The sequence below is a fragment of the Strix uralensis genome, chromosome 4, assembly GCF_047716275.1.
Source record: "Strix uralensis isolate ZFMK-TIS-50842 chromosome 4, bStrUra1, whole genome shotgun sequence".
Taxonomy (NCBI): Eukaryota; Metazoa; Chordata; class Aves; order Strigiformes; family Strigidae; genus Strix; species Strix uralensis.
In genome coordinates this window covers 71700526-71727785 of record NC_133975.1, presented here as the reverse complement: position 1 = coordinate 71727785, position 27260 = coordinate 71700526, and the positions used below count along the sequence as shown (strand labels likewise).

General features: G+C 41.2%; 1 protein-coding gene across 1 annotated transcript in view; it reads right to left on the bottom strand.

Annotated features, from left to right (window-relative positions):
• AFG2A (AFG2 AAA ATPase homolog A) overlaps positions 1-27260 on the bottom strand; it is a 206266-nt gene that overhangs the window by 36208 nt on the left and 142798 nt on the right. The window contains exon 15 of the mRNA XM_074867261.1: positions 7346-7510. Coding sequence (XP_074723362.1) covers positions 7346-7510 — 165 coding nt within the window. The remainder of the gene's footprint in view (positions 1-7345; positions 7511-27260) is intronic.

Here is a 27260-nt window from a genome sequence, read left to right as displayed (position 1 = left end):
GGGAATGCAAGGGCGGGGGACGGGGGCAAACGACATAGTCAGCACTACTGGCAAAATGGCCTCAGCTGGTTCGGTGAAGCTACACCTGTTTTATAACAGCTCATCAGAAGTGAGCAGCCCCATCGGCAGAGGATTGCCTACCCCTGACACAAGTGTTGCTCCTACTACACCTCCAAACAGGCATACTACGAGAAACAACCCTTCAAAGGCACGGGGAGGACAAAAGCAAACACAAGTGCTCCTTTACAGAACCTGGGTGGATGATGTCATTAAAATCGTTAATGAAGACACAGAAAGTAAGAAAAAAAACATATTGAAGTTAGCTGTAAGGTTCCTGCTCCCTAACTGTTTCAGCATTTAAGGAATCCAAATGTTCAGCTCTTTAAGCTGTACGCAGGAAGAAAATCACAGGTTTGAGAAGCAGGCTAAATTTCATACCTTAGTACCGTTTGGTGCTCGCATGGGGGCTCATTCAAATTCCCTCTGGCATTTTCTCCAAGTTCCTGTGAGGATCACTGTTCTTTGAGTTACTTAGGAAGCAGTTTTGACTGTATCCTCCTGAGCTGTTAATGGGTCTGACCTTTTCCTTAACGCTAATGTCCCTTCAGCCAGATGCATTAAATCTCCTCTGCTTGATTAAACTATTAGCAAATCATTATCTCACTGAAGGATAAAATGTTCTTTCCCAGATGAGCTAGCCACGCATAAATTTCAGTGCAAATACTCTCCTGTATACTAAACGTTACATTTTGCATAAACATGCTAATTGCCAACCATGCTTTATATACTCATAGGGTAGATGCATACAGTACTTTTCTGGGTCTCTGCTGAGACAAGACATGATGAAAATCAGCCCACTTAAGGTAACAAACCCTCCACCCCATCTCTGAAAAATGTGCAAGGGGAACCAGATCTTTCTAAAGTGACTAAAAAGGAGAGCAGGGAGAGGCAGCGTAATGCCACAAACTCTTGCGGTTCAGCACCGCCATGCCAATTAGTGATTATCCAGACACTCGCGCTCCCCTCGTTCCCAATCTGCCTGAGCACATTCTGCACGTACAAGGATCTTGCAAGACCAGCAGTAAGCAAAATCCCATGGGAAGTCCTGTGTAGTTAGTTATTTCCTTTCCGGTGATTCATCTCGTTTATCCCAAACATTGACATTTGGAAAACACTCTGAATGCCAGGTATTTCCTCACCTTCCAGCCACCTGTGCCAAACACATCCTCAGCACTGATAAATGTGTGTAGGAAGGTGGTGATCCCATATTACCTATATTGGATGAAGGCTGAGCCTCTTTTCCTCACCCACCCACACAAAAATGTTCACTTTTCAATGAGTGCTATAAATTAACAGATCCTATGTATCATTCCAAGAGAAACTTCAGAGGTTCATCTGAGGCCTTAATCTTGCTGTGTTTCAATCTGACACTGTTCCTCACTTTGAAAATTGCATTTCATTGTAATACCATATCCCGGTGTGGAGCTAAGCAGAACTCCAGAACGAAAAGCCATCCAGCAGAGTCAGGCCAGAGTCAGCCACAGATGTTTTAACTACCAAGGTGTATTTTCAAATCACACATTTCTGATGAGACATACGTATTTTTTTGTGGTATCTTAGAAGTTCAAAATCTGAGCGTCCAGTCCCAAGGCATGATGTATTGAGCACCTTCAACACCTGTTGAATTCAGTGGGAATTGAACATGCTCTGCAGCTAGCAAAACCAAGCGCAAAAGGAAGAAACATGTTTGTATTTAAAAATTAAAATGATGAGCTTTAGCCAGGACATGATTTGAAGGGTCTACTGGTTTTTTTATCCTTAAAGAAACTTCACTCTTCTTTTTTTTATTTTTTTGATGCCTTCGCTCCCAAAAGCCTGTGACTCTTTTAAGGCTACTATACAGGATTGGATCCGTTGCTCTTTAAAAATGTTAAGCAGAAAGCCTTTCCCTTAAGCTTGGAAGTTCTTTTCCTTCATGGAAAATTAAATGTAAAGAAGATAACACATTGTAATTTGTCAGATGTCTTTTTTTCCCCCGCTGTATCTAAGCCCTTTCTCATGTTTACTGTAAATGCTCTCTACTAAGGAGACAAATTTTTCCCCATCTCTTAAAAGACTGTTTACCCTCCTGTACACCTATGAGGGAATGCATCCTCACTTCTTTTGTAATTGGTACCTTCCTCTATAAGAAAAAGAGGAATTTGGGGAGGTTTTGATTTTTCGACATTTTTTTTAATTAAAGTTTATAGTTTAAATATATCAATATCTGGTGAACAAGAACATGCCTGTTTTGGAATACATATTTTAAGAGTCAAAGGCTTTAGTTGATTTGAGCTAGTGTGTTGCTGCAGAGACACTTTTTGGCATCAAATATGCTCTCATTTGAGCCAGAGCAAACCTCCATTGGCCTGCTTTTTTTCCCCTTCATTCTCTGTGTTGCCGTTAAGAGTTATTGCAAAGTGAGAAAGATATTTTTTACATTAACTACTCTACGCCGACTAAGAACCAGTGAAAGATTTACAGGTTCCCAGATTCCCACTTTACTATTGTGTCCTGTAAGCATGGAAACTGATAATACTATAGAAACAATGCCAGCCTTCGCTTTCACCATGACCTGCTTTCCACCAATGTAAAAGCAGTCAGTGCCATTAGCTTACTTTTATAAGCACACTTGTCTTCAGAATATTGTCATCATATCCAGAATGCTTAAGTTTTTATTACTTCTAACCAACTTCAAACTCAATAGAACTCAACACTTGATTTCAGTTTCTGCCTAAAACCTCCCTCTCTGCTACTGCCTTCTAAACCGTCACAAAACCATAATCTGACTGGGGCTCAGACAATAAAAGAAGGTTCCTCACTCTACCGGGTTTATTTTCCTTTTTATCACCTATTTTCTGGAACAAAATATTTCTACAGTGGTGAAACTCTAGCTTCATCCCTTGCTCTTCCCTTTTTGCAGAGCAAACTCCAGAGATTTGAAGACAGACACACCCCTTCCACTTAATTTGTAAAGGCAAATGATACAATCTTTTTTTTCGTCACACAGTTCTAACAAAGACATCAGTCTTTGCATTTATAAAGGTAGGTGTCCTTCTTCTAGGCCAAGACATGTTCCAGCTACAACCTTTCTTCTTTTCTGTTTGAAACAATGTATAATTTAAAAATCACAGGACAAGCAAGTTCCTATCAGATACTGTCCACATGGTTTTGTTCTTACTTGCACTAGAAAGTGCATTGAGACTATTGGTGTTTTCTATTACAACAGAGAACAGCCAATAATTATGAAAAACCTAATCTGAACCCCAAATTAAAAAAGTAGAGCACTTGAGATTGTGGAAGGCCCATCTCTCCTAAAGCAAGTTGGCTGTAGCAGCATCATGAAAGCAACCAAATGAGCCGCAAAGAACTCACACTGCTTGCACTTTAAAACACGGCTTTTAAATACTTCTGCGGTTGGATCTTTAATTAATCATACTTTATAGAAAGCACAGTGAGAAATCAAACAGAAAAAACTTCTCAGCATGAATTATAACAGTGAAAATGCTCTAAGAAAAATCTACGATCAAACTGGACAATCTCCAAGTGAAGACATCCCAATTATATAAAACCATTAAAAAAAAAATCACCTGTTTAAAAAAAAAATTGAGCTCCTGCAATTTTGCCCAAAATAAAATGCAGGAACACTAGAATAAACCTCACAAAAGTTTAGATGCAGCACAATGCTTGTTGTTTTAACCATTTTTATTACTTTCAAAGACTAGAGACTTCTCCTCCGTGCGTTCCAGTGCTCCTTGCTAATGCTACAGCATCTGGAGGTGTCAGCAAGGCCAGCGATGCAGCATAGCACAGCACAGCTTCCTGATGAACCATGCCAGGGATCAGCTGCCCGGGCATGGACTTCAGTATAAATTTCCTAGAAGAAAAAGCTGGGAGCAAAGACAAGAGCAATTCTGACTGCTCCTCCGCCACTCCAGTGAAACCTGCTGGCCTGCATGCGAGGGAAAATGAAGCACATGGTTACTGCAGAGCTGCCCTTGCAGCAACCAGACCTACGCTGCACATGGCTCAGTCACACTGGCTCAGCTAAAAAGAGGTTGAGGTGGTCCTGGGAAAAGGCAGATGCCTCCAGGGCAGAGATGCAGCCAAAGAAGTTGCCTTAGAGGGAGGAGGGAATGATCCTTGGTGCCAACATCAGCTCCGAGGCCAAACCTTGCTATTTGGAAACTTCTAAAAACAATTTCTTACTTTCTTGATTTACAGATACTGAAGTATCCCTGAAGAGGAGCCTCAAGCACTGCTGCAGAGCACTACTTCAGAAGGGCCTGGAAATGAAGATCTGTCCTGGTTTAGCCAGGATAGGGTTAAGTTTCCCCAGCAGTGGGGGAGTGGGGGGGCTCTAGCCGGGGTTATTCAGATACCATGCGACTGAAGTCACATCCTGGTGCCTACGCGTGTACTGTTGGATTTGCTCTGTTCTCACTGCTGTATTGGTAGATATTTTGCTCTGTTCATTGTTATTACTGTTATTCTTATTGTTATTGTTGTTGTTTGCTGTGTTGCTGTTGCTCTGTTGTATTAAACCTGTCCTTATCTCAGCCCCGGGACTTTGTATTTCACTCCCTTTGTGGGGGAGGGGCAGCAGCTGCGTGGTCTCAGACCCCAGCAGGGGCTAAACCATCACAAGATAGAACTCAAACCCAACATTTCTAGAAAGCTGAGGCTTTGTTTGACCTATACTATTAGCATAATAAAAGCTACTGTACAGAAATTGCTCCTCTAAAGCATTTTTTTTACATTAAACTTCACTTACACATGAGAGAAGGAAATTGTAATTCACCCTCATAAATTATCTTCCATCTTCTCTCACATGAAACAGTGGGAAGTAATCACCCTATTTTACTATCTTGATATATCTTTAAAGGTACTCATTAAGAGGAACGTACTTCCAGCAGGTGAATAAAGATAACTGGTCATAAGTGATGACAGGCAAAAAGATACAAATATCTGATCTGAAAAAAGGCCAAGTTGGAAGCCAGATGCATGCTGAACTATCCACTTTACTTGCTGTTTATTCAGCTCATGTCAGGATGATTCAACGCATCTTTACACGCAACACCCTATTCATACAGCAGCTTCTAGTCACAAAACCAAGCATTTTCCATTTCTTTTTCTAAACAAAGGGTAGAACAGTGGAATGGGAACTTGCCATTCAACAGCGGAAACTATTTGTAAAGCTGGGAAGCTGGAGACACTAGGAAGAAAAGGCTTTAATGAAACGGGCGACTGTGCGTGCCAACTGTCAAGACTTTTTATATATTCTTCCAGGGAACACTGACTGAGGTTTTTTTCTGTATTTACTCTTTACATCCCAGTTATTATAATTCTCTGAATGATGCAAAAGAACAAAACTCATGAGAAATGCCGTATTAGAAACAGGCGGGCTTTTTTTCCCATGCAACTACTCTGTAGCTGCACTCAATGACCCATTAACTTATTTTTGGTTCTGTACAAAGCCAGCACCAAGACATTTGTGACTCATTATCAACTAGGCACAGGAATTCACCACTAGAGCCTCAGCTGATCCAGATCCAAAGGAAATCCCCATATGCTTGGGATTTCTGAAATACAAGCATTACAGTTGTTGCCTGGTAAGAAGACGATTTCCATACACAACAGAGGATATGTTTATATTTATGTTTTTGGAGGCTTGTAACTCTGCCAGAGGCAGATAGATTTTCCCAGGGCAGCAAAAGTCATATCACTGACATCCGGGTAAAAACATAGTACTGCTCCAAGTCACTACTCCAAAGCGTGGAGGCAGTAGAGCCTCAACAGTCTTCCAGACCAATTTAAGCCTGCAGTCCTTTTTATTATTGTTTTTTTTCATTATGAGATCCCACATTCTGCAGCAAAAAGATGTGCTACACAAGGCAGCTTTGCTCACTACGCAGCTTTCATTCATTCGTTCCCAGAGCACAGTTTGTCCTGTGCCACGGAGGAGGAAAGCTCTTGCGGGTTTGACTTTGGTGTCTGCTGTGACACAGCTTCCCAGAACGAGCCTGGAGGCTAGCCCAGACACTGCTGCTGTGTATGGCAAGGTCTGACCCCATCCCTTGGACTTGCAGCACTCACAGCATTGCCCTCACCAGCCAGAGGTTACTAGTAGGCAGCACAGGATTTTACAACATACCAGCGTTTAAGTGATAGCTAAATGAGCAAAAGTCTTGCCTGGGAGCATATCCAATGACCAGTCAGTTGAGAAGGGCCTTCAACATTATAGTTCCTCGTATCACAGTATTCCTCACATGCATATATCACAAATACTCCACAAGTCACCCTCTCTTTTGGGCCAAGAGAAAAGCTTAGCTTATTTCCCTGCCCTTGTAAACAGCACATAGAAAGATGGGGGAGTCCAGGCAAGCACATCACATTTTCCACTCTGCTATGGAAAAAGTAGAAGGTGACTACGTCATTAAAGATGGTGCGATAATTCATACACTAGGACTGGCTACAGTAAGATGGAAATTTTAATTCTGGTATTTCATACCTTTTAAGAGCTCAAATTGGCAACCTTAATAACATTCTTTGAATTTTTGAAGTAATATAATTACTTTCAATTAATCAAAATGAGGAAAGAATGAAATATCCTTTCACAAGACACTGACATGAATAATGTTCAGGGAGCAGAGTGGTGACCGCTAACGTACCAATGCTTATTATAACTGCCAGGCAGCAGCATCTGAGAAAGTTTCTCCTTCTACCCAGGACAGGAAATAATTGTCTGACATCCATTGTCAGAAGCTGACTAACTAATAGCAACGAGCTATAACAGTAAGTGCTGCTGTGAGATCTTGATTATATGGAATAGGAAAATATGAGCTTCAAAGTGACCAGTGACTCCCTTGCAATTCCCCTACACTGTCTCATAACTCTGTCTCTCCTCCCTCCATCTGAGGCTCAGTCACAACCCTAAATGCAAAAGATCCCTGGGGACATGCAGAGGCCCAGGTGAACTGTCTGGGCAGTCTGGGGGCACTTGCTCCCACCTCCTCCTGGCAGTACATCCTTAATGAAGCCACCCGTGATCGTACTAAGGCTCACCCAGGAAGAGGCCCTTCCCCTGGCAACAATCCTCTCATGCAGATCTTGAAGGAAGAAAGCCCCAGATTGTATTCTGTTTTCTGAGCAGAAACACAGAAATGTCTCAAACATTCCCTTTCATAATTCACACCACCACTTTGAGAAGACCCAAGGGACGATATCTGGACAATACTTGATTTTAATTTTAGAAACACAATTTTGTGCACCGACTCCGTGGCCATTACCAATCAGAAAGTTTTACCTCTGCTCCTGAGTACTTCTGTGTGTGCTGAATGAGCTCTGCTAAGCAGACTTCATCACTGACTGGCATGGACTGAAAATGAAGTTTGAAGATCTCCCCGCGAGTGGCTGCATCTGGCAATGGCACATAGATAATTCTGTCTATTCGTCCTGGTCTCAGCAAGGCCTGCAATGAAAGCATCACAGAAAAAGTTATAGCACATGGCCCATCACATCAAGAAAGTAAAAACCACAACTCAATTAAAAACAATGCCGTCAACCACCAATTTCAGCAAAAGCAAGAAGCTGCACAAGAACAATTGAGCTATGTGCAAGAGGGGTTATTCTCCTATGTTGCTGAAAAGACAGTAAGCCTACTCAGCCTGAGAAATACCAGTTTATGGAAAAAAGGAATCATAAAGGAACCATAGTCATTTTCCTAAAACAATAATTTTAGGCTTGTTGCAAGGTGTGCTGGAATGTTAGGACTTGGCAGAAGGACAGGTGGCAACGGACACATCCCAAGTTCAGATCTTCAATCAAGACAACAAGTGGAGAAAAGATTTTTGAAGTGAAGCTTACATTCTGGATTCATGTTGCTTTATCCCAAATTATTAGAGCTCCACATGCTTTCAGAAGAGCAGATTGCTCTGACAGTTTTGTATGCAAAATAAGGTAACTATAATAGACAGAGGCCAGTGATGCTTAGCTTCAAAAAGGGAGAGAAAAAAACATAGACTTGCAAAAGCACTGTAGTTAATACCTTTCAGCATCAGCTTTAAACTGTTGGAAAAACTGTTTTTTCTTTCTCTTGTGCCACAAGACAATTGAAAAGTCAAAAGATGAATACAGTTACAAGCCAAGGCCCCAACTTTGCAGTTTCATACACATATATTGGCCCTTGAGCTTCAGTTTCCCAGGGTTACTTATTATATATACACCGGGGAGGTGGGAGGGTGACAGAACAAACTCTGGGCAGCAGTGACAGACAATGTAAGAGGGGACAATGGCCACAAAGGGCAGCATGGAGAGTTCAGACTGGACTGGAGGAAAAAATCTCTAGAGGAGAAGAGCAGCCTTGGGGCAGGTCATCCAGGAGGCTGTGGAAACTCGTCCTTAGGGGTTTTGCGGCTCAGCCAGACGAAGCCAAGCCCTCCCCAGTCTGGTGCTGGTGAGAGTCCTGTGTTGTGTGGGAGGGGGACTGCAGGGCCTCTGGATGCCAAGCTCTCCAAACAGCATTTCTGTGACTCTGTGCTTTCTGGACGGGGTCAAAAGGTAAACATTATCTATATATAAAACAATTATATCTGTTACGTAGCAGAAGCCAAGCTCTTAAATTTATGAAAAGAGAGGAAGCTCATTTCCCTATATTTATAAAAATCTCCAAAATTTTTGAAAATCGTCTACAGTAAAAAAGAAAACCTCTCAGCCTTTCTTACTTGACATTTGAAAAAAAAAAAAACCAAAACCTGTGCATAGCAAATGCACATAAAGAGTACTTAAATTATTTTTTAAAAGCTGAACAATGTTTATAAGATTCAGCATGTAACCTAGATTGTTTTTATGTTATGGTTCTCCCTTGGGCAGAGTAGTTTGAGTTCCAGATGACTAGAGATATTGCATGGCTGTCCTGGGCTGTCAGCCAATAAGTCTTTTCCCAGCCTGATCATGTCAGTGAAAGTCGTGCTGAAAAAATAGTAGGAAAGAGCTTTCCTTCCTGCACAACATTGATCAAGTTAACACCCTTCCTAGTGTTTCTTTAAAAAGACTGTTGTGGTGCTTCAGAGTGGAAAAATGTATCCTGAATGTTAAGAGATGTCTTGTTATTTTTAAAACAGAACATGAAAAAGCTCAGCAGAAAGTACATGGCCCTGCAGTGTGTTACATTGAGCTATGTAAGGATATAGCAAGGTTGTATTGGGAAGACTAAATCTCTGTATCCAGCCCGGTACCCTGTCCCTGGCAGTAGCCAATGCTGGATCCCTACGAAAAAGAGCGAGAAGCAAGCCATCCACTGATATTTCCTCAGCAGACCATGCTACTTTCCACAGCACTCTTGATATATTCATGGAAGAACTCAACTCACTGATGATAACTCAGCCAGTGTGTAATTCAGCATCTAAATCACGTGTGTATGAGGATATTGCCATTTTTTGCCAACACACTTGAAAGAAAAATTTGCATGCTTCAAGACTAGGCTTGGAGAGAAAGGAATTATACTGCAATTGCGTTCTGCATGCTCTTAAGGAAATGCCCATAGCTAATTCTATTATTTAGAAGAAACAAGAAATGTTCACATGAGTACGGTGGTGTGCCTCTTTTAAATCAAGGCAGGTTTAATCAGGACGCCTAGATAATTAGAACGTTTTCTAGAGCCAGCTTAGCTTCACACTGATGAATGACCGCGGCTGTTGTGCAAGTGGGACAGGAAAAATGCTTGATGCCAATCAGCTGGGAGCAAGCGCTCGCCTGTGTTACATCGGCTTTCAGTTCTGAGATACAGTCTTCTAACACAACGGAGCACCCATGCTTGAAGAGCACAACTGCAGATGTAAGAGTGAATATAATTTTTTTTTACTCGATTACTAAAAATTGTATTTCCTCCAGTCTGTCCCAAATGCTTTGCATTTTATATATAGTCATAGTTGGAGGCCCAAGTTTTAAACACGCTATCATTACTTTTTTGCTACAATCAGGCCTAGGGACCTTATCCAAGACAGCCAGATGTGCTGGGAACTGTACAAAAAAAGCACAAGTCAGTCTCTGCAGCGCTTGCTGCTTAAATAGACATAGACAAAAAGGAGAGAAGAGAAAATATTCCATAACTTCACTTGAGAAAAGAGTCAAATTCCCTCCAGCCCCTGGAGAGAAAAGCAGACTGAACTGAGAACTGGTCTCCACCAGCCCTCCCGACAGTCCACCCAGACGGAAAATGTGGTGACCCTGGGAGACCCTGGCACAGCCCAACTGCTCCTCGCTCTGCCGTCACCACCCTTGTCCCTTCAGCAAGCCACCAGCCCCCTCCCCTCTACTCTCCTGAGGAACTAAAAGAAGAGGGAGAGAGTGAGGAAGGGGCCTGCCTTGACCCACCCTGCGTTACTGTAGGGCGATTCCCCGGTGAGAGCCTGTAGGTGGGCTGCAGAGCTGCTCTGCTGCCCGCTGGTCTGGGAGTAATCGGAGAGCAACGGCATGTCGAGGCCATTCTCATTTGCAGGACATCACATTGCCCTCTCAGGCTTTTGTTGTCTGCATACTTCTCATGGAGATACTTTTCCTTTTTGGCCAAAATAATTCAGGACTCAGAACTGAGCTGCACGTAGAGGTCGGCACTAAGGGAACAAGATATTCCTCTCGATGTTTTTGCACACTGAAGTTTCCTCTGGAGAAAAATGAGTTCTTTCTGGGTTGCTTAGAGAAGCCTGCTGTGGCATTTGGTGTGGACACCTGCAGCAGCAGTGTCAGCTTTAACAGCAAGGCCCAGGTCATGCTTACTTCTGCTGCAGGCACCAGTGCTGAGTTTGAGTTTTTTTGCTGGCACTGATTTTTTCCTCAGCATCGCTTTCTCTGCAGAACCAGAAGCTATTTCTCTTCTCAGTGGGGTGTTGCGTGATGCAGGCATCCCCACCGGAAGGGTTTTGGAGGTGGTTGTTCCAAGAGCGCCATGACTTTCACAGGCTGTTCCAGAAGATGGAGCTTCAGTCTTGCAATCTGCACTTTGGAAATAGCGAGGAGGAGAGTGATAAGGACATCCAGGTCACCTCCGGACCCAGCCCCACTGCCCGTGGGGCACACTGGGATCCGGCGCTGACCCATTGGCCAGGCAGGAGGTGAAGCCACCTGGGACTGATCCTTGCTGCTGAGCTGGAGAAAGAGGAATTTGTCAGAAGAAGGCAGTGGCTTGGCTGTGCAGAAGGAGAGGCAGGTGGGGGAGGGTGAAGAGTTGAAGCTGGGCTGCAGGTTCAGGCAGATATGAGCTGCCGGGTGTACAAAATTAACTGCTCGCGGCTGGGAGATGCAAAACTGATTTGAGGCTAGGAGCACACAGAAGGTGGGAAGTTGATGGGGCCAAAATTAATTGATGTGTGTGCAGAGCTACATAATTCACAGATGTTGAGATGTGAGGGTTGCATAATTTATGTAGGCCAGGAAGGGCACAAAATTAAGTAATTGGGTTTTGGTAGAAACCAGAATACTTCATACCATTAAGCAATTCTTTTGCAAGTTTATGTAATTTTTTTGTTGTTACCACAACAGTTACAAAAGGGGTCTAAGTGCACAGGCACTGAAAGGTTACTAGTGGCACACAGATACAATATTCTTCGGGGCAGCACTAGGAAAGTGGGATAATTGTCATGTAATACATAATATCACCAATGGCAAAAACACATTTTAATTAAGAAGAAACTGTTCCCATTTCAACAAGAAATGCTTAAATTCTTTGGTAATCAAAATAGAGTATTACTTCAAAATATATCATTGGAAAAGATAGCTAGTTCAAAAATGTGTATTTTGTGTGCAATTATGAAGATAATTATTTCAGGAAAGAAAACTTAAATAGGCAAAGCCAGGAAAGTATTTGCGGTTCCTGTTAAGAATGGACTATAATTAACCTTAGGGCTTTGCTAATTTTCCTCCTCCTCCTCTTCTTTTTTTTTTTTTTTTTTTTTTAAAGCATCCATCTTTAGTTAGTCCTTTTAGTTTATCCTTTTTCAAAGGAAACTTGGTCATTTCAAGAACTACGTTGTCAATCAACGCAGAATTATAACACTGACAGAAGCACACCCAGCTGATGAGTTTTCTGTGGGACAAAAAAAATAGCTTTCCTGCTGACATAGTTCTACAGCCATGCCTAATTCATCAAAATCATTCTTAATCAGATCTTATAACAAAACATCATACACAAAGGGAGCAAGAGGGTAGCCTGCCATCAGAAAAAATAAATATAATTTTAAAAAGAAGTGGCAAACAGACAACATTTTCATTAGCAAAATGTGACTTGCAAAGCAAAACATAAGCTGCACAGTAAACGGCATATTGAGGTGTGTAAGAGAAAGCAAGCAGGTTCAGCAGGTAACGAAGTTCATCTGGAGAATCAATGTTACTGCATGTTCTCTGCTGCAATCAATCTCCACAAGTAGGAACAGATTTTTATACTAAATTTAAGACATTTCCTTTCAAGTAAATACATTTATTTTAATGCAGAACCTAAAAAATGCAACTAAAAGTTTAATCCTGCCTTTGGAGTCCACTGGGATTAGACCACAGATGAAAATGAGAAGACTGGAAATAACAGAACAATCTGTTTCCTTTGTAACTACTAAATCCTTCCAACTTAAATGAACAATCGCTATTTATGAACCCTGGTTGTGGTCCCTACTTACACGGACTCCCAAATATGAGAGGTACTCTATATCTTGTAATCTAATATGGTAATGCAAATTTTTTTACTTTCATCATTACAGTATTCGAACATATCTAAAGCATTTTAGTCAGACATATTCTTCCTGTAGCCTGTGCAAGCAGTAACTGTTTGTGAGGTCCTTTCAGAGTTTTTGCCCACATGCCAGGACAGATGTGTTGCAAGTGTGGAAAGTATTCACGTAAAAAACAGGCTGAGGAATTGAATTTGTTAACAGCGATGAAAGGGCCTTCTTGTGCCATCACATTTACCTCTTGCAGGAGTGAAGTCAGCTCCTATAAAGGTGCTTCTCCTACGCTTTTGAGGCTCACCTCAGTGCCTGTGATTTTCATTCTTACTCTGTGCCAGAGCAGGTCATGCTCCCAGTGCAACAGACCAGAAGCGCCTGGCATTTTAGGATCTTTGAAAGTTTCAAGTACCGGAAGCTCATCCATCCTGTTTGCTAGACAGACTACTGGAGGCTTTTTGCAACCGTGGGATTAATTACCCAAATTAGAAGGTGCTGAGGGGCAAAGACACATAAGAATGTCACTATTAAGGACCTAAAAACCACAGTCAAGTGAGAGCTAAATTTTAATGTTCCCCCTCCATCTGGCATGAGCTGCTTCAGGAGGCAACCTCAAATTCCTCTGTTTCAAGTGACACACTTATTTGCTGTGTCACAAGGCTGGAGTCTTGTAATTACAGGCTCCTGAGTTAAGCGATACTGCTTTTTTCTTGCCAAGAGCCCCTTTCCCCACACTCTTCCTCCTCCCCACCTTCTTCCTTCTGTGCCAACATCTGTCACCACTGTCAGCACATGCCAACATCTCTAACCAGTTCCCCTCTTTGATGACTTGTTTGCTGGTCACCACCCTTGTACTTCACCCAAGATTTGTGCAGATTACTCTCTGTTGTTACACAACATCTACAATTCCTCCAAGGGTGGAGCAGTTTGCTTCTTTAACCTACAGTATATCCACTGCTTCAAAAACTGCATTCACAAACAGAATTTTATTAGATATTATTGGAAACTAGCTCCTACAAAATGTTGCAGTCTCCTATCTCCTATTATCAGTCCCTATGCAAAGACTTCACCTTCCACAAAGATTTCTAAAAATCAGGCCATACAACCATTCCATCATGTCAGTCTTGCTCAAGACCTGGAGCATTGTGCAAGTTGACAAGAAAAGACATGATAGGTTTGACAGCAGGTGTTCAGGAAGAATGCACACCATCAAGTGGCAGTGAGCACAGCGGGAACATTTTACTCAGGCATTAACCAAAAGTACTAATTAAAGGCAGAGAACAAACATGTGGTTTGATACGCTGACAAACAGTAAACCAACTTCAACACGGAGACAGTATATATCATCTGAGTCCAAACCAAGATGAAGCAATACGGAGAGTTAACCATCTGAAAAACGAGAACGCAATCTGTCCTTCACGGCTAAGCAGTCAAACGCTTGTGTAGGATTCATCTACTCGCTTTGCTTATCCTCCAGGTCTATTACCATTAGTTAAGCTTTTTCCTTCAGCCACTGATTTTTACCTGTTTCCATCTCATCAACAGAGGGAAAGTTCTCTGGGCAATTTAATATACCTTCTGGAATTGCTCTCTTTGCTGCCTACCAACAGGAACTAACACCTTCAGCTACCACTACAGATGAGTCTCTTAGTTATTACAGCAAAACAGTTTACCCTTCAGTTCCAGTATGCAGAAAAGTAACAAAATCATCTTTCCTTATAAAATGAAAACTGGGGAAAGAATTGCCTTGACTCAATAGAAACTGTTGGTGTGACTTGCTTGAACGACATACCCTGCTTCTGCATGTTTCACAGCAAATCTGTCATTTCCACTAACGGCGGTGATTTTAAACAGATATTAGCGTTACTTAAATAACTAAGTTATAAATAGGCAGTGCTAAGAGTGCTTCAAGAAAGCAAAAATTTCCAGAGTTGATGTGAAAGCACACTGAGCCTCCACACAGCCCAAGCATTCAGAGCTGCTTTTGACTTTGTTTTCTTTCCCTGACATCTGCTGTCAGGCATGGATGAAGTCCCACTGCAGGCTGAGACCCTCACCACCACCATCACCACGCTATCACCACGCAGTGCCCACCACACGGCCGGCTCGTATGCCCCAGCACCCGGCATCTGCACCACAGCCCTCATCTTGCTGCCAAACCCCGGGGTTTCAGGCTGCTCTGGGCTAGAGCTAGCTGTGCCTCTGCCTTTGGGGATACGGCACCAAGACCATAGTGCCAGCGATTATTCAGCTGCCTTATCTTGCCTATACAGCTCAGGGAGGAGGCTGCCGTGCCTTGCTGCCTCCTCCTAAGCTCACCTCCCACGGTCCCTCCTGCACCACAGACTGCACTCCTGCGCCAGACAGCAGCCGTGGTCATGCGTGGAGAAGGGGCAGCAGGGAAGAGGGAGGGGTGGTAGGGTTACTGCCTCTCCACCATCTAAAGAAACTGCTTGTGGATGCAGAAGGCAAAAACCTCTGCAACAAGCTAGGCTTCTATTTCCAAACCTGCACAAAGCTGGATGCACCAAAATATTCTCATCTTTTTAATCAAGAGTAACATCATTGTCCCAGCCACTGTATATCACGGTCCTGCCACTGACAAGAGTTTGATTAATATAGCTAATTGAAGGGGAATCGTGGAGAAAGAAGACTTGAGGAGACTTGTTTCACTGCAGCAATGAGACCGTGTAAACACAACTGTGAGGAACAATGTGCTCCTTGGCCCATGCAGACAATACCAGAGCACGTTTTTATGTGGTTTTGTTCAGATAGGATTAAAATATCTCAAGAAACCAAGTTTCAATCACTTACCTTGGCAGACACATCTGCAGGCAGACACTGCAGCTGCAGAACCAGTATCTCCATGCTTTTTTCCCCTGATATTTCAAACAGTTAAATTGGCCAGTTGGCACAAATCACTACAGTGCTCATTGGGAGCCAAGCTTTGCCCAGGCCTCCATCTATAAAAGTCTAAACCTGTCAGTAACACAGCACATTTTCAATGCAGTAAAAGCAGTGTAAATCCAAGCAACCCTACTGATATGATTCCAGATACTCCAGTTTGGCACCACAGAACTTCAGCTCCAAATCAATCCTCTTACGTGTATTCTAAGACATGGAGGCACCAACAGGGAATCAGGCTCTTCTCCTCCCTGCTTCGTGAATATGATCACAGAAAAAACTGAAGCAATTCAGCAGATTCTCCACAATCTGCCATACTTTCAGGACACTTAAACACATGTTTTCAAGCCACAAACTCTGTAAAAACCAGCACCCAGCCTTTCTTCCTCTGCTCCTTTGGCTGCAGCTGCGCCCTTCTCTCCTTGCACCCATGCTGAGCGGCAGAGTCTCGGCGCAGGGCTACAGCGCTGGCTTCCCTTGCAAGGGGGATTTCAGACACAAGATTTTGCTCTCTCCCCATGTCCAATCTGAGCAGTCTTACCACGGTGGTGTGCAGACAGAGGATGTCCCAATTTTTGGCTGTCTTCCTGCAATTTTAGTAAGGAGCAGGAGCAACCTAGTCCTTTGGCATTTGCTGGGTCTCACAGAGAGGTTTAGATGTGGAGAAGGCACCAGAACTCCCTCTCTTCTCCTCTAAATGCTATGTAGCTCTTCGTCCCCCATTTCTAATAAAATGATTTTTAGTAAAGTTAAAATTAACTGAAGAAAAAAAAATCTATCATCAGCTAATAAACAACATAACACACCCTCTTCAGTGTATGTTTACATAAGAGAGTCCTCCGTTCTCCTGTCTTAAGAGGTGCAAAACCTCAGGAATGTCAGTTCTTTTTTTCTTTTCCCTATTTTTTGGGGGGTGGGGGTTTAATAAAAGAACCCCTTTAGAAAAGATAACAATTACATGTAATGGAACCTGGAACCAGACTCTTTTGGCAATTAATCACCCAGGAGCCGTTGCAATCCTGCAGGCTGTTTCTGACAGATTTTGAGAGCTTTACAGGAATCACTGGGATAAGATGTGCCTGGGCTGGCTTCTGACAGGGACCGATCATGTACAAAGTGGATTGTTAGTTTTGGAGGAGTTGTTTTAGTTTGTGTATTCATACACACACATACACATATACACACACAGAGATGTGTGCACCCATATACACACTTCTATAGAAGTCTTTCTTTACATACATGGAACAACTGCAGAAATCATTTATTAGCCCAGAGGCAAAAAAGAAAAAGAAAGGGAAAAAAAAGAAAAAAGAAAAAAAGCCTTTTCTTCCTCTCAGCAAAGTAGAGCTATCCATCACTTAACAGAGATACTTCCTGTTTTCAAGCAGTTGGGAAGGCATGACTTCCAACCCAAATACTTGGCTTGGCAATCTATTCCTGTGTTGACAGATGCTTTTATAACCACTTCATTCCACCTGAAGTTTCAGTATAAAAGGAGGTGGTTTTTGTTGGTCTTTTTTTTTTTTTTTTTTTCTGTGGGAGGAGAAAGGGAAAGCAGAAAGGAGAGGAAAGAGAAGGAAAAGGAAGGAAAATACCACAATTATAACAGCTGGATGACAGAGGTTAGCATAGCTCTGACAGATGTTACCATGTAACCTCAAAATGACATGTTAGAGAAAAAAAAAACCACCAAACCTGTTCCTTGTATGAAAGAGAATTTTGAACTCCTGCCAAAATATTACAATTCTTCTCAGAAGTTTTCAAACGCTGTAACAATGATCTACCACATAATATAATATTTTCCATACATAAGCTATGCCTTTATGTTACCATTGCTCTGACTGATTAAATTACCAGCACAGGATGATATTCTTTTCAGAGAGACAACTTAGCCTCAAATGACAAAAATCCACAGCAGGTCAGCTCCATCAGGACATGCCTTGTAACAGCATTTGATCTCCTACGTTCTGTTTTCATAGGATTCATTAACAGGACATGCTCCAAACACTTCTCAAGACTGAATACTTCAGGGTGTGACAAACAGCAGTAAAAATGTGCTGCACACAAGAAGGTGTATTTGCAAAGCTGCATGATCCATTTTATATAACCTTTTGCCATATCAGTTTCTGTATTGCTTACACCTAGTTACTTCAGTGCCTACCCTACCACAGAAATCCTGATGACTACCTGGCTTGTGACCAAACATTACAGACCTGTCTAACAAACTATAGATAAACAAAGCGTAAAGGAAATGTTCATGGAGCAAATCAGGTATGTGAAACAAGCTGCTTCTAAAGAAAGAAAGGATCAGGAGAAAGGTAGGCAGCATCAAGGAAACAATTCAGAAACAGTTTCAAAAGGAAATCAATGACTTTCCGTCGTTACAGCCAACACTGCGGCAGAAAAAAAAATAGTTTCTGGTTTTCATTATTTGAAAGATCTTATTTTACTACCACAGCTCTGGAAGACCATTTGAAGCAATGAAGTAGATACTGGTCACAATAACTGTAAGCTAAAGGAGAAGTCATGCAATTCATAGAGAGAATAAAGTCACAATATAAGAAATATCACTCATTTGCACTTGAAATTGGAAACCAAATCTGTCTTGAGGCTTATATTCCAAAAAGACAGGGAGTGAAACAAACAAATCCTGGTTTAAACCCCTTTCTCTGGGAGATGTAGCCCTTCCGACCCTTCATAACTAACACATAGTGGGTACAATCCAGTTGCCAATACCATTTGAGACCAGCTAAGGTATCTTAGATATCTCCCTGCGGTTGGCAGGCATTACCAGTGAGGTTTTCTCCCTGTCAAATGGATAGCTGGTGGCCACGTAGGAGCAGAACAAACAGCACAGGACATCTCTGTTCAGGCCACCAAATTCCAACCATGCTTTTGATATAGGAAAAAGCAGAAGAGACACTATAGGTTTTTAACTCACTACCCAGCAGCCCAGATGTCTGAACACCAGTGAAGCCCTCTCCCCCTTTCAAAAAATGCACTCTTAATCAATTTTTAGATTAAGATTGATTAGATTTCTAAAAAAAGGAAACAGATAAGTATATACAGTAGGAAAGAAGCCTCTAACCAGCATCTGCAGAGGTGCACGTGCAGGGAAGCACCGCTTGATGTAGGACATCTAGCAGCAGACATGCAACAAGAGTCTTTAAACATGGCCACACAGCTAAGGAGCCTTTCTGAGGCCAGACAAGCACATCAGGGAAGACAACTTTTTGGGAACAGCCAGACGTGGTTACCAAGGATGCCACCAGCATAACAGCACAGGTGACATGGTACCAGAGATTGAGAAAGTAATACCGAAGGTAATACCGAAGAACTGCATGCTTGACTAGAAAATCATAAACAGCTACATGCCAGGATATGAATATAGTCAAGACATGGCTAATTAAGAACAGCGGGGCACTGACTGGGTCAGAAGCCAAAATACTCTGCTTGAAGAAAAGGCCCCAGCAGACATGCCTTCTCTTATTATTGCAAGCAGACAATCACTGACTTCCTCCACCCGGATGCAGGAAGACAACCTGGTGGTTTTCTCCCTCATACCAGCAGCAACCACTTTGTGTGTTGATCTTAGAAACTTGTGGGTGGTGCTGAGTTTACATAAATTACAGTGCTTACTGCAGCTGCCAGTTGCAAGTGACAGAGCTTGGACTCTGGGATTAAAATATGTACTTTCTGGTCATTAGACCTGGAGTGGTGCTGATAAAAGTCCTGAAATTATTCTACAGGTCTGTCAAGTGTTTATAGCCCCTAACAGACATGAAATGTTAGACGAAAACCTTTGGTGCCACCCAACTCACATTTTTTCCCTATGCTGCCAAGAGTTCCTTCAAACATATGCAAGACTCTGCTGATCACTGTCCATTTGGCTTTCTCCTTGACTGTCACCCACTTTGTGAAGTCATCCGTAATGTTTCTATCTCTAAGCACTTTTCATTGGAGAAATTATTTTGGTCAGCCCCTTTTACATGTTCTACAGTCAGCCTGAAGGCACTCCTGCCATGGCAGACAGTCTGGCATCAGATCTGGCTTCATTCTTACCACATATCCTAGATATTTCCATCTTCCTTTCTGGATAATTTAGGAGATTAAGTCTTGTTCAACTCCCTGCTGAATCTCAGTATTTGTTATAAATTCATTCCATTTAATACCTACTATTTCCCCAAGGCATTTACTTTCAAAAGCTTTTAGATGTCTGTCTGTACCTTTGGTGGATTTCCAGCTTTCACATCTAACTGTTAAGGTGGAAACAAAATTTCAGCGGAAGACTCACAGATTGGTTTTAAATTGTGGATTATCAACACCTAAACCTTCTTTATGCTGGTAAATGCAGCTGCTGTCCTGTTGGTGTATTACACTATTTCTTTCTGGACATCCAGTTCGATCACATCTTACTGCCATGCAATGTGAAGATGCCTGTTTTGCATATAGCTTGTTTTTGTATCACCTTATTGGAGTAGAAAATTACTCATATTCTCATTATGCCTATTTGTTTTTTAACTTACCTTTTTTTGTTTTTTTTCCTTTTGTGCATGAGTGTCTGTTGGTCTGTTGGATCTAGGTTACCTGGAAAACAACCTAGCTGTGGTTTCTGTTAAGTAACATAATGCATGTTCTACCTGAGTCAACTTTATCTCTCCCACTCTTTCCCACTTAAACAAACAATGGCTCCAAATAGCAGAGGTGAAAGATTGCACCTCTGCTGATATCACTGCCTGCATAAAAGAGTATTCATCCTCTCAGCGTGTATTTCAATCAAGTAAACTGCACCTTGATCTAAAGCCTTCATATGGCAATTACTTCTCTTAACGTACCCTATCATTTCAGATGTTACAGACTCAGTCCTGATGGACACAGCCAAATATTATCTTCAAATCTATGAGTATAACCTAGGTTATAAAACACTGGGGGAGGTGTTTCAAATGAGTATTTTGTTGACTTATGGTGGGAATTAAATCTGATCAGCACATGATCTTCTGTTCTACTGAACTTCAACTGATCCCTTTATTCTGCCTGAAACAGCACAGGAGAAGACTTTTCCACCAACAAAAAAAGCACAGCATCACATTAATTACTACAGTAGTTCAGACCATCTTTAATTTCTCATCTTCTTTTTTTTTTTTTTTTTGCCTTTTTTTCCCTTTCCAGTTACACTTTTTCTACTGTCTCCATAATTTAAAAATTCAGTTACTTTCACCAATGGCTTTTTTTGTTTTCCGGGGCTGTATTCATTTATAGTTTTCCCTGTTTTTTGCTTTTGTATCAAGTCCTTCCCATTATGCTGTGAGCTTTATGGTGGTATCTACTTATAGATCATTTATTTGCTAAAATTGATAGATTATTCCACTGCTCAGCTGTTTAGTATTACCATTGCTTATTTCCTTCCCTTTTTGTTACAAAGATTTAGTTTTTTCCTTAGTAGGCCTCCTGAAGTGTATAAACATATGCTGCTAAAGTGTTTTCCTACCACCTTTTCAACACTTGGTTATGCTTCTTTGATAAGGTCATCAATGAATCTCTTTTCGCTTTTTATACTGCATTTACTTGCGGTATAATTTATAGAAATTGTTTTTTTCCTGAGAAAGGGTATGTTTGAACAGTTAATTTGCACAATTTTCACAACTTTTACATATATAAATCGACTATGGTTTATTAACACTTGAATGTCTGGAAAGCTGCATTTATTGTGCCAGCTATGAAGCTGTCAGGCAGAAAGGCCCAAAACGAGCCACACTGAGCTCCTGAGGTAAATTTGTTCTTTAGTGAGGCTTTCTTGTTAAGTGTTGTGGGAGTTTTACTCTTCTTCAGTTTACAGGTGTCCAAACAGATGTGAGCTTTCTAACTGAACAAGCCTACTCTCCTTATGGAATGCAAATTTTGGAAACCTCCAGTAATTTCGAAACATAAATACTTAAGTTATTGCCATACTCAAATTGTACGTTTTCTCAGCTAATAAAGTGAGAAGCCATTTCAGTCTCATCCTGTTGCCAGTGTCGCAAAATCCCACTTGTCAGCACTGGGGAACTGTAACATATCAGCCAAGCAGAAAACATACTTGATTGCACCACCATTTAAAGAAGCATTGTGTTTTTTCTACCAAACTTCACAGGTGAGTTACTGCTCATCTGCAAAGTGAAACAGGAAATAATCTTCAGTGTTCATAGCTAAGGTCTTCCCAGAATTTAGCGGTATTTGATCCTGAAAGCTGATTAAGCGACTTGCTTGGGAGTCACTTTGAACTGCTAGATTTATCTTGGGCTCTAATCACTGTTTAGAAACAGATTTGAACTGTAGTCAATTTAACACAACCATTTGATTATTCCATCTGTCTTTATGTACTAATACTCTCAAGGTGTCATTTAAGACAGACAGTAGCACAGTGCAGGATACAGTTTAGGAATAATGTGCCCAGAGCTTGACGTGCCCAAGGGCAATGTGGCTTGTAAGGAGACACCTAACTCTATTTTCTATTGATCTGGATTTCCCGAAGCATTTTCAAATTGCAGGAACTCTATCGAGACATTTTAAATTTAGATTACTCTAACTTACTTCACAGGGACATCAGTACTCAAAGCCACCCTCTAATGAAGAGAAAATATGAACAGTTGCCCTTTGAACTCGGACAACTCTTGAGCTCTAAGGGTTAGGATTTATCAAAGGAACCTAAGAAAAAAAAAAATCCTACTTCACATTAGTAGGTACATTTCTAATACTAAGAACTTCAGAACTACTGAAATTTCCTCCCTCATATTCTTTAGCTTTCAAAATTATATTCACATTCATTCTTCAAGTTTCTGAATCCATAAAGCCACGCTTTGGCTGAAGGCCAGAATACGCAGGATCAAACAGAGAATTTCATTTTACTCAAACTGCTCTGATGGAAAAATCAGAGTTTCATATTCTTTCTGGGGATGCAAAGATATAATCTTTTGGTACCAATAGCATATGCATGCAGAAATTAGTCTGTGGGAAGTCTATGCCAGGAAATTCAGCTCCTCTCATGACAAGCACCAGAATCAAAACAATCACAAAAGCTGGGAGAACTGCCTGGGTGTTCCCCGAAGGCTTGCACATATCCCCAAAACCCAGATCAGGCATATACCAAATCCCAGTGAAGAACTGTCACTGGCTCAGACTGTGAAAAGGTACTCTGGGTAAACACTACATTACAGCAAATGCACTCTCAAAACAAGTTCCCTCCATGGACTTAAAGGGTAAACAGTGGACCTAATCAGCAGATGATGAATCAGAATATCAGCCACTACCACCTACCTAAGTGACCCCATAGACTTGATACATTAAGATGGATCGGGCTAACATGAAACTGCTGAAATCAAATGTCTTACAATAGACTCAAATGAAGGAAAGGGTTTCTTTTCTTCGGCTTATTTTTCAAAGGACTGGACCTTACTTCCTTCCAAATTTTGAAAAGCCTGGCACTGCTGGAACTTGAGTGAGTTATGACACCATTTTACTGTAGACTTCCAGACAGCAAAAATATACTTGGCTATGAAGCACCTTTCTACGCTGAATGGCAGAAACTCTGCTTCTTGAAACTTTACAACTAAACAACATACTGAGAAGATTTCTGGAGAGAAGGTTCCTATACATATATGCACAGCACATGATGACATTTCCCAGCAGGTACTCATTTAATCGTTATCTGCACTTCGACCATTTTTTCAATGCAGAAAACAGGAAACACTGCTTTTCAACAGCAATTACTAAAGAGATTTCTTGGTGCTGTAATTTCTGTCACAAAGGGTGCTGACAATGAATCAAAACCCATTTTTTAAACACAAAAATTAAGATAATTAAAACGTAAGCTGAAATAAATCGTTCCCTGGACAGAGTTGGGGATTATGACTGTCAGATTTTGATGCAACTACAACTTCTTATCTGCTCAAGGTAAGTTAAAATTCAGTTGTTGACACATGATTCAAATCTCCCTTTGTGGACACACTTGGCTTAGCATCTCTTTTTTAAAGGTTGATGTTTTAAAAACTATATTTGTATAACAAAGAACAGTTTCAAAACTCAGAAACCTTCCATTCGTAAACAGTAACTACAAAACCACCAGTATTCAAAAGGAAGTGAATAAAAAAATGCCACACTACAATAATCTACACAGATAGGTGTTGGGGTCTGCACTGGAGAACTCCCTCAGCAGCACAAACATTCTCCAGCATCAGCAGCACTCAAAATCTCTGCAGACTTTATACTTATTTCTGGTACACCTGCATATAGACCAACATGAGTGTTTCATAACTCACAGGGTTTCAGAATTCCTGAAAGATTTATGAGCCAATGTGAAAGCCATCAGCCCCTCTGAGAGCACAAACATCCACAGACAAAAACTTCAGGGCAGAGAGAAGGTGGAAATGAATCTCAGAGTTAACTCTGGTTTTTTATCCCACTCTGCACATAGGAAATGCTTCCAGAAAAATCCTCAAAGTCCTTGCACACAATGCAGAGCCTGCTCCTGTTGCACAGTACTTCATATTTTATTTCCTTACATTAATGTAGACCTAAGACAGACAAAAGCCTGTTTGGCTACAGCTGTGCATAACTGCAGGGATTCGCTGGGTGAGCAATCCTGATCCTGGCCCTCTGCCTGTGAATCATGTTAACCAAAGAGAAGAAAACATTTATCTGCAGAAGTTCAGGGAGCTCTGAAGTATCCTCTTGAACACCACGCTTCACCTGTTTATAAATTGCTCAGATTTCATCATGAAGCATCCATTTCCCTCCTCCTGCCCAAGAGGAGCTCTTCTCAGTTCTGTATCCATAAACCTGCTGAGCCAGCAAAATCTACCTTACTCAAAGTAAAACAGTAAGAAACACTTTTTCCACCATTTTTACAATAATCACCACAAAACTATACTGAATTTGTCAAAATGAAGGACTATTTCTCACTTGTTTTTGAATTATCACTTGATAAACCCGGAATAAAATAAGAATTCTTTTAAATTTCTATTTACTATATACTAAATGGATGTTGAATCATCATAATACAGCTGATGTTACTAATCATATTGCTGAAATGAAACTTGATACATTGCAAGTTATATTAGAAACAATTCCTTTAACTTCCTATTTGTATTTTCTTTTAAATTAAGACAGACTATTGTAATATTCCAAGAGGCTTTGTTGGGTTTTTTTCAATTACGTATTTCCTGCTGTTTTTTCTTCAGGTTTTCATTCTTGTGAACTTCAGTGAAGCAGCTGTAAGAGGTAACAATTACAGCAAAAATGTTTAATTACCCAACTAGCTTTTAAACAGTACCTGTGGGCACGTACAGTCCTCACATTAAGTTACTTAAAAGTAAACCCACAGGAATTATTGTTAAATAATGGTATGATTATCAAAGAAAATTATTCTCTGTGAGTCATTTTACATTAATTACAATATATTATTTGAAAGGTAACATAGATGCAGTTCATTCCACAGTGCTCCTAGGAGAGTTTAATGAGCGGTCCCATTAGGAACCATAAGCAGGAACTGGACTTACACGGCTCTCGCACAGACTCGCTGCCTCACCAAATCCACCCCACTACGCCAGAGTCTACATTGAACTTGGCAGGAATGGACTGAAGCAATAAAACTAATGAAAATCAGTTACAAGAGGCTACAAACAGCTGTGAAATATTTAGAGAAAACCATGGAATTGAAGACCTGACCAGATTTCCAAATCCCGTTTTCTAACACTCTTAAAATACCCACTCCACTTTTTAAAAATCTCTGTAAACGATGGTTTGATTTAACAGTACGCTCTAAAAATCTGAGAATTAATTCAGAAAAAAGCTATTCAAATACCATTTATAACTGATGGGAGAATATCACTTAGGCAACATTTATAAATGCATAAAGTAGAAAAGTAGCTGTTAATCTCCATGATTTTCGCTCTTCCAGTAGGAAACTGGATCATGCACATATTTTTTTGAAGACAAAAACCTCTCCTTCTACACCAGCCATCATTTTAATATGAGATTTAATAATACACATAGCTTATATATTACTCACATGTGCAATACCATGTTTGCACGCACTGAGCTCAACTGGAGTGCTGATTGCTCAGTTCTATGAATTAGACTACAGAGATTTTTTTTTTCAGAGCTTGATTTGGATTATTATTCATAGTACCCTTCCATCACCTTTCCAATTTCTTCACTGATGAGTCTACCAAAGGGAGAATCACTGTAACCATGTACACTTACACTTATTAAGACATAAGAGCCCCAGCCTGCTGTTGTAAACCAGTGTAGCTCCACTGTCTTCTTCTGGCACTTTGCTAATATTTACGGTAGCAGAGGCTAGTCCCAGAGATTAAACAGTAGCCAGTGGCTTTTTCATGATATGAATCAGAAAGTTTATATAACCTCAAAATCCTAAAACTTGGGTGGTTGAATCTTACTCATTATCCCGTCATTGAGTCCCTTTGGCCAGCAGGAAATTCCAGAATTCAGAAATTATCTCTAAGTCACTGTGATCAACACACAAGGATTACAGACAGCTCTATTCTGCCTCAGGGAATTAAAGCCCAGGTTAAAGAGCTTCCTTACCCAGGAATTGCTGCTAAAATGTGAACCAGCATGAACTGTTTCTACCACAGAAGAAAAGCACCTAGAGTTGGAGCCAGACCATGGAGGATGGAACAGGCGAAAAGTGGGAAAAACAGAAGAGCAAGAAGGGAACAGAAAAAGCCAAAAAGAAGAAAGTAAAGAGAAAGTATTTTCCATTAAGATATTTCAAAAGAGCCAAAGATGTCAATAGTGTTCATGCACACGAGCAGTTCTTAAAAGGATCTGCCATAATTAGCACTGCAGTTTGACAGTGAATGAAAATGAACACCAGCACCTAGACCTGCCCAGACTATGTAGTCCCTTCATTTCCTGGGGAAGACTTTAGGCTAAGAACTTCTGGGTCAGAAAAGCAAGTAAAAGACTCAGAAATGGTTATGCGGTGCCTCCCTGGAGTTTCTGCTTGGATAGCATAAAACTTTGGTGAAAACATATTCTGCAACAGTCCTGGCTGAGCCATGTCCCTTGGGATGCACACAGCTGTCCCTGCTGTGGGACCACAGCACAGCGTCGTGGGGCAGTCGCCAGCTGCGCAGCCCCTGCTCTGGGGACAACCAGCACAGGCCAAGAGCAGAGGGGTGAAGCACCTGAGCTACGGTACCAAGCAAGCACGGTAACAGCATTTTCAAACCAAAGTGCTTCTTCCAGGGAACTAGGTATCTCATGTAAAAAAACTCAACTGGTTAGTAAAGAAAACCCTAATTTCTGTTAAAAGAAACCAATTGGAAACATTGATTATTCATATAAAAACTGTTCTTACTTTTTTTACCACAGGAGCATTTTCAAAAAGTTATCTGATGTAAAAGCAAAATGAAACCTGCTTTTCTTCAGTCAGATGGCTCTGGATATCTCCACTACCCTTCGACAACTTTAGGTGAGATAAAGGAACTGCATCAGGTCTTTTCCATGTTAAGGGGAACTATTAACACAAAGCTAAGCTTTCTAGAAATAGTAATGGTTAAAAATGCTAGCTTTTTCTATCCAGGCTAGCCAAGGCCAGACAAT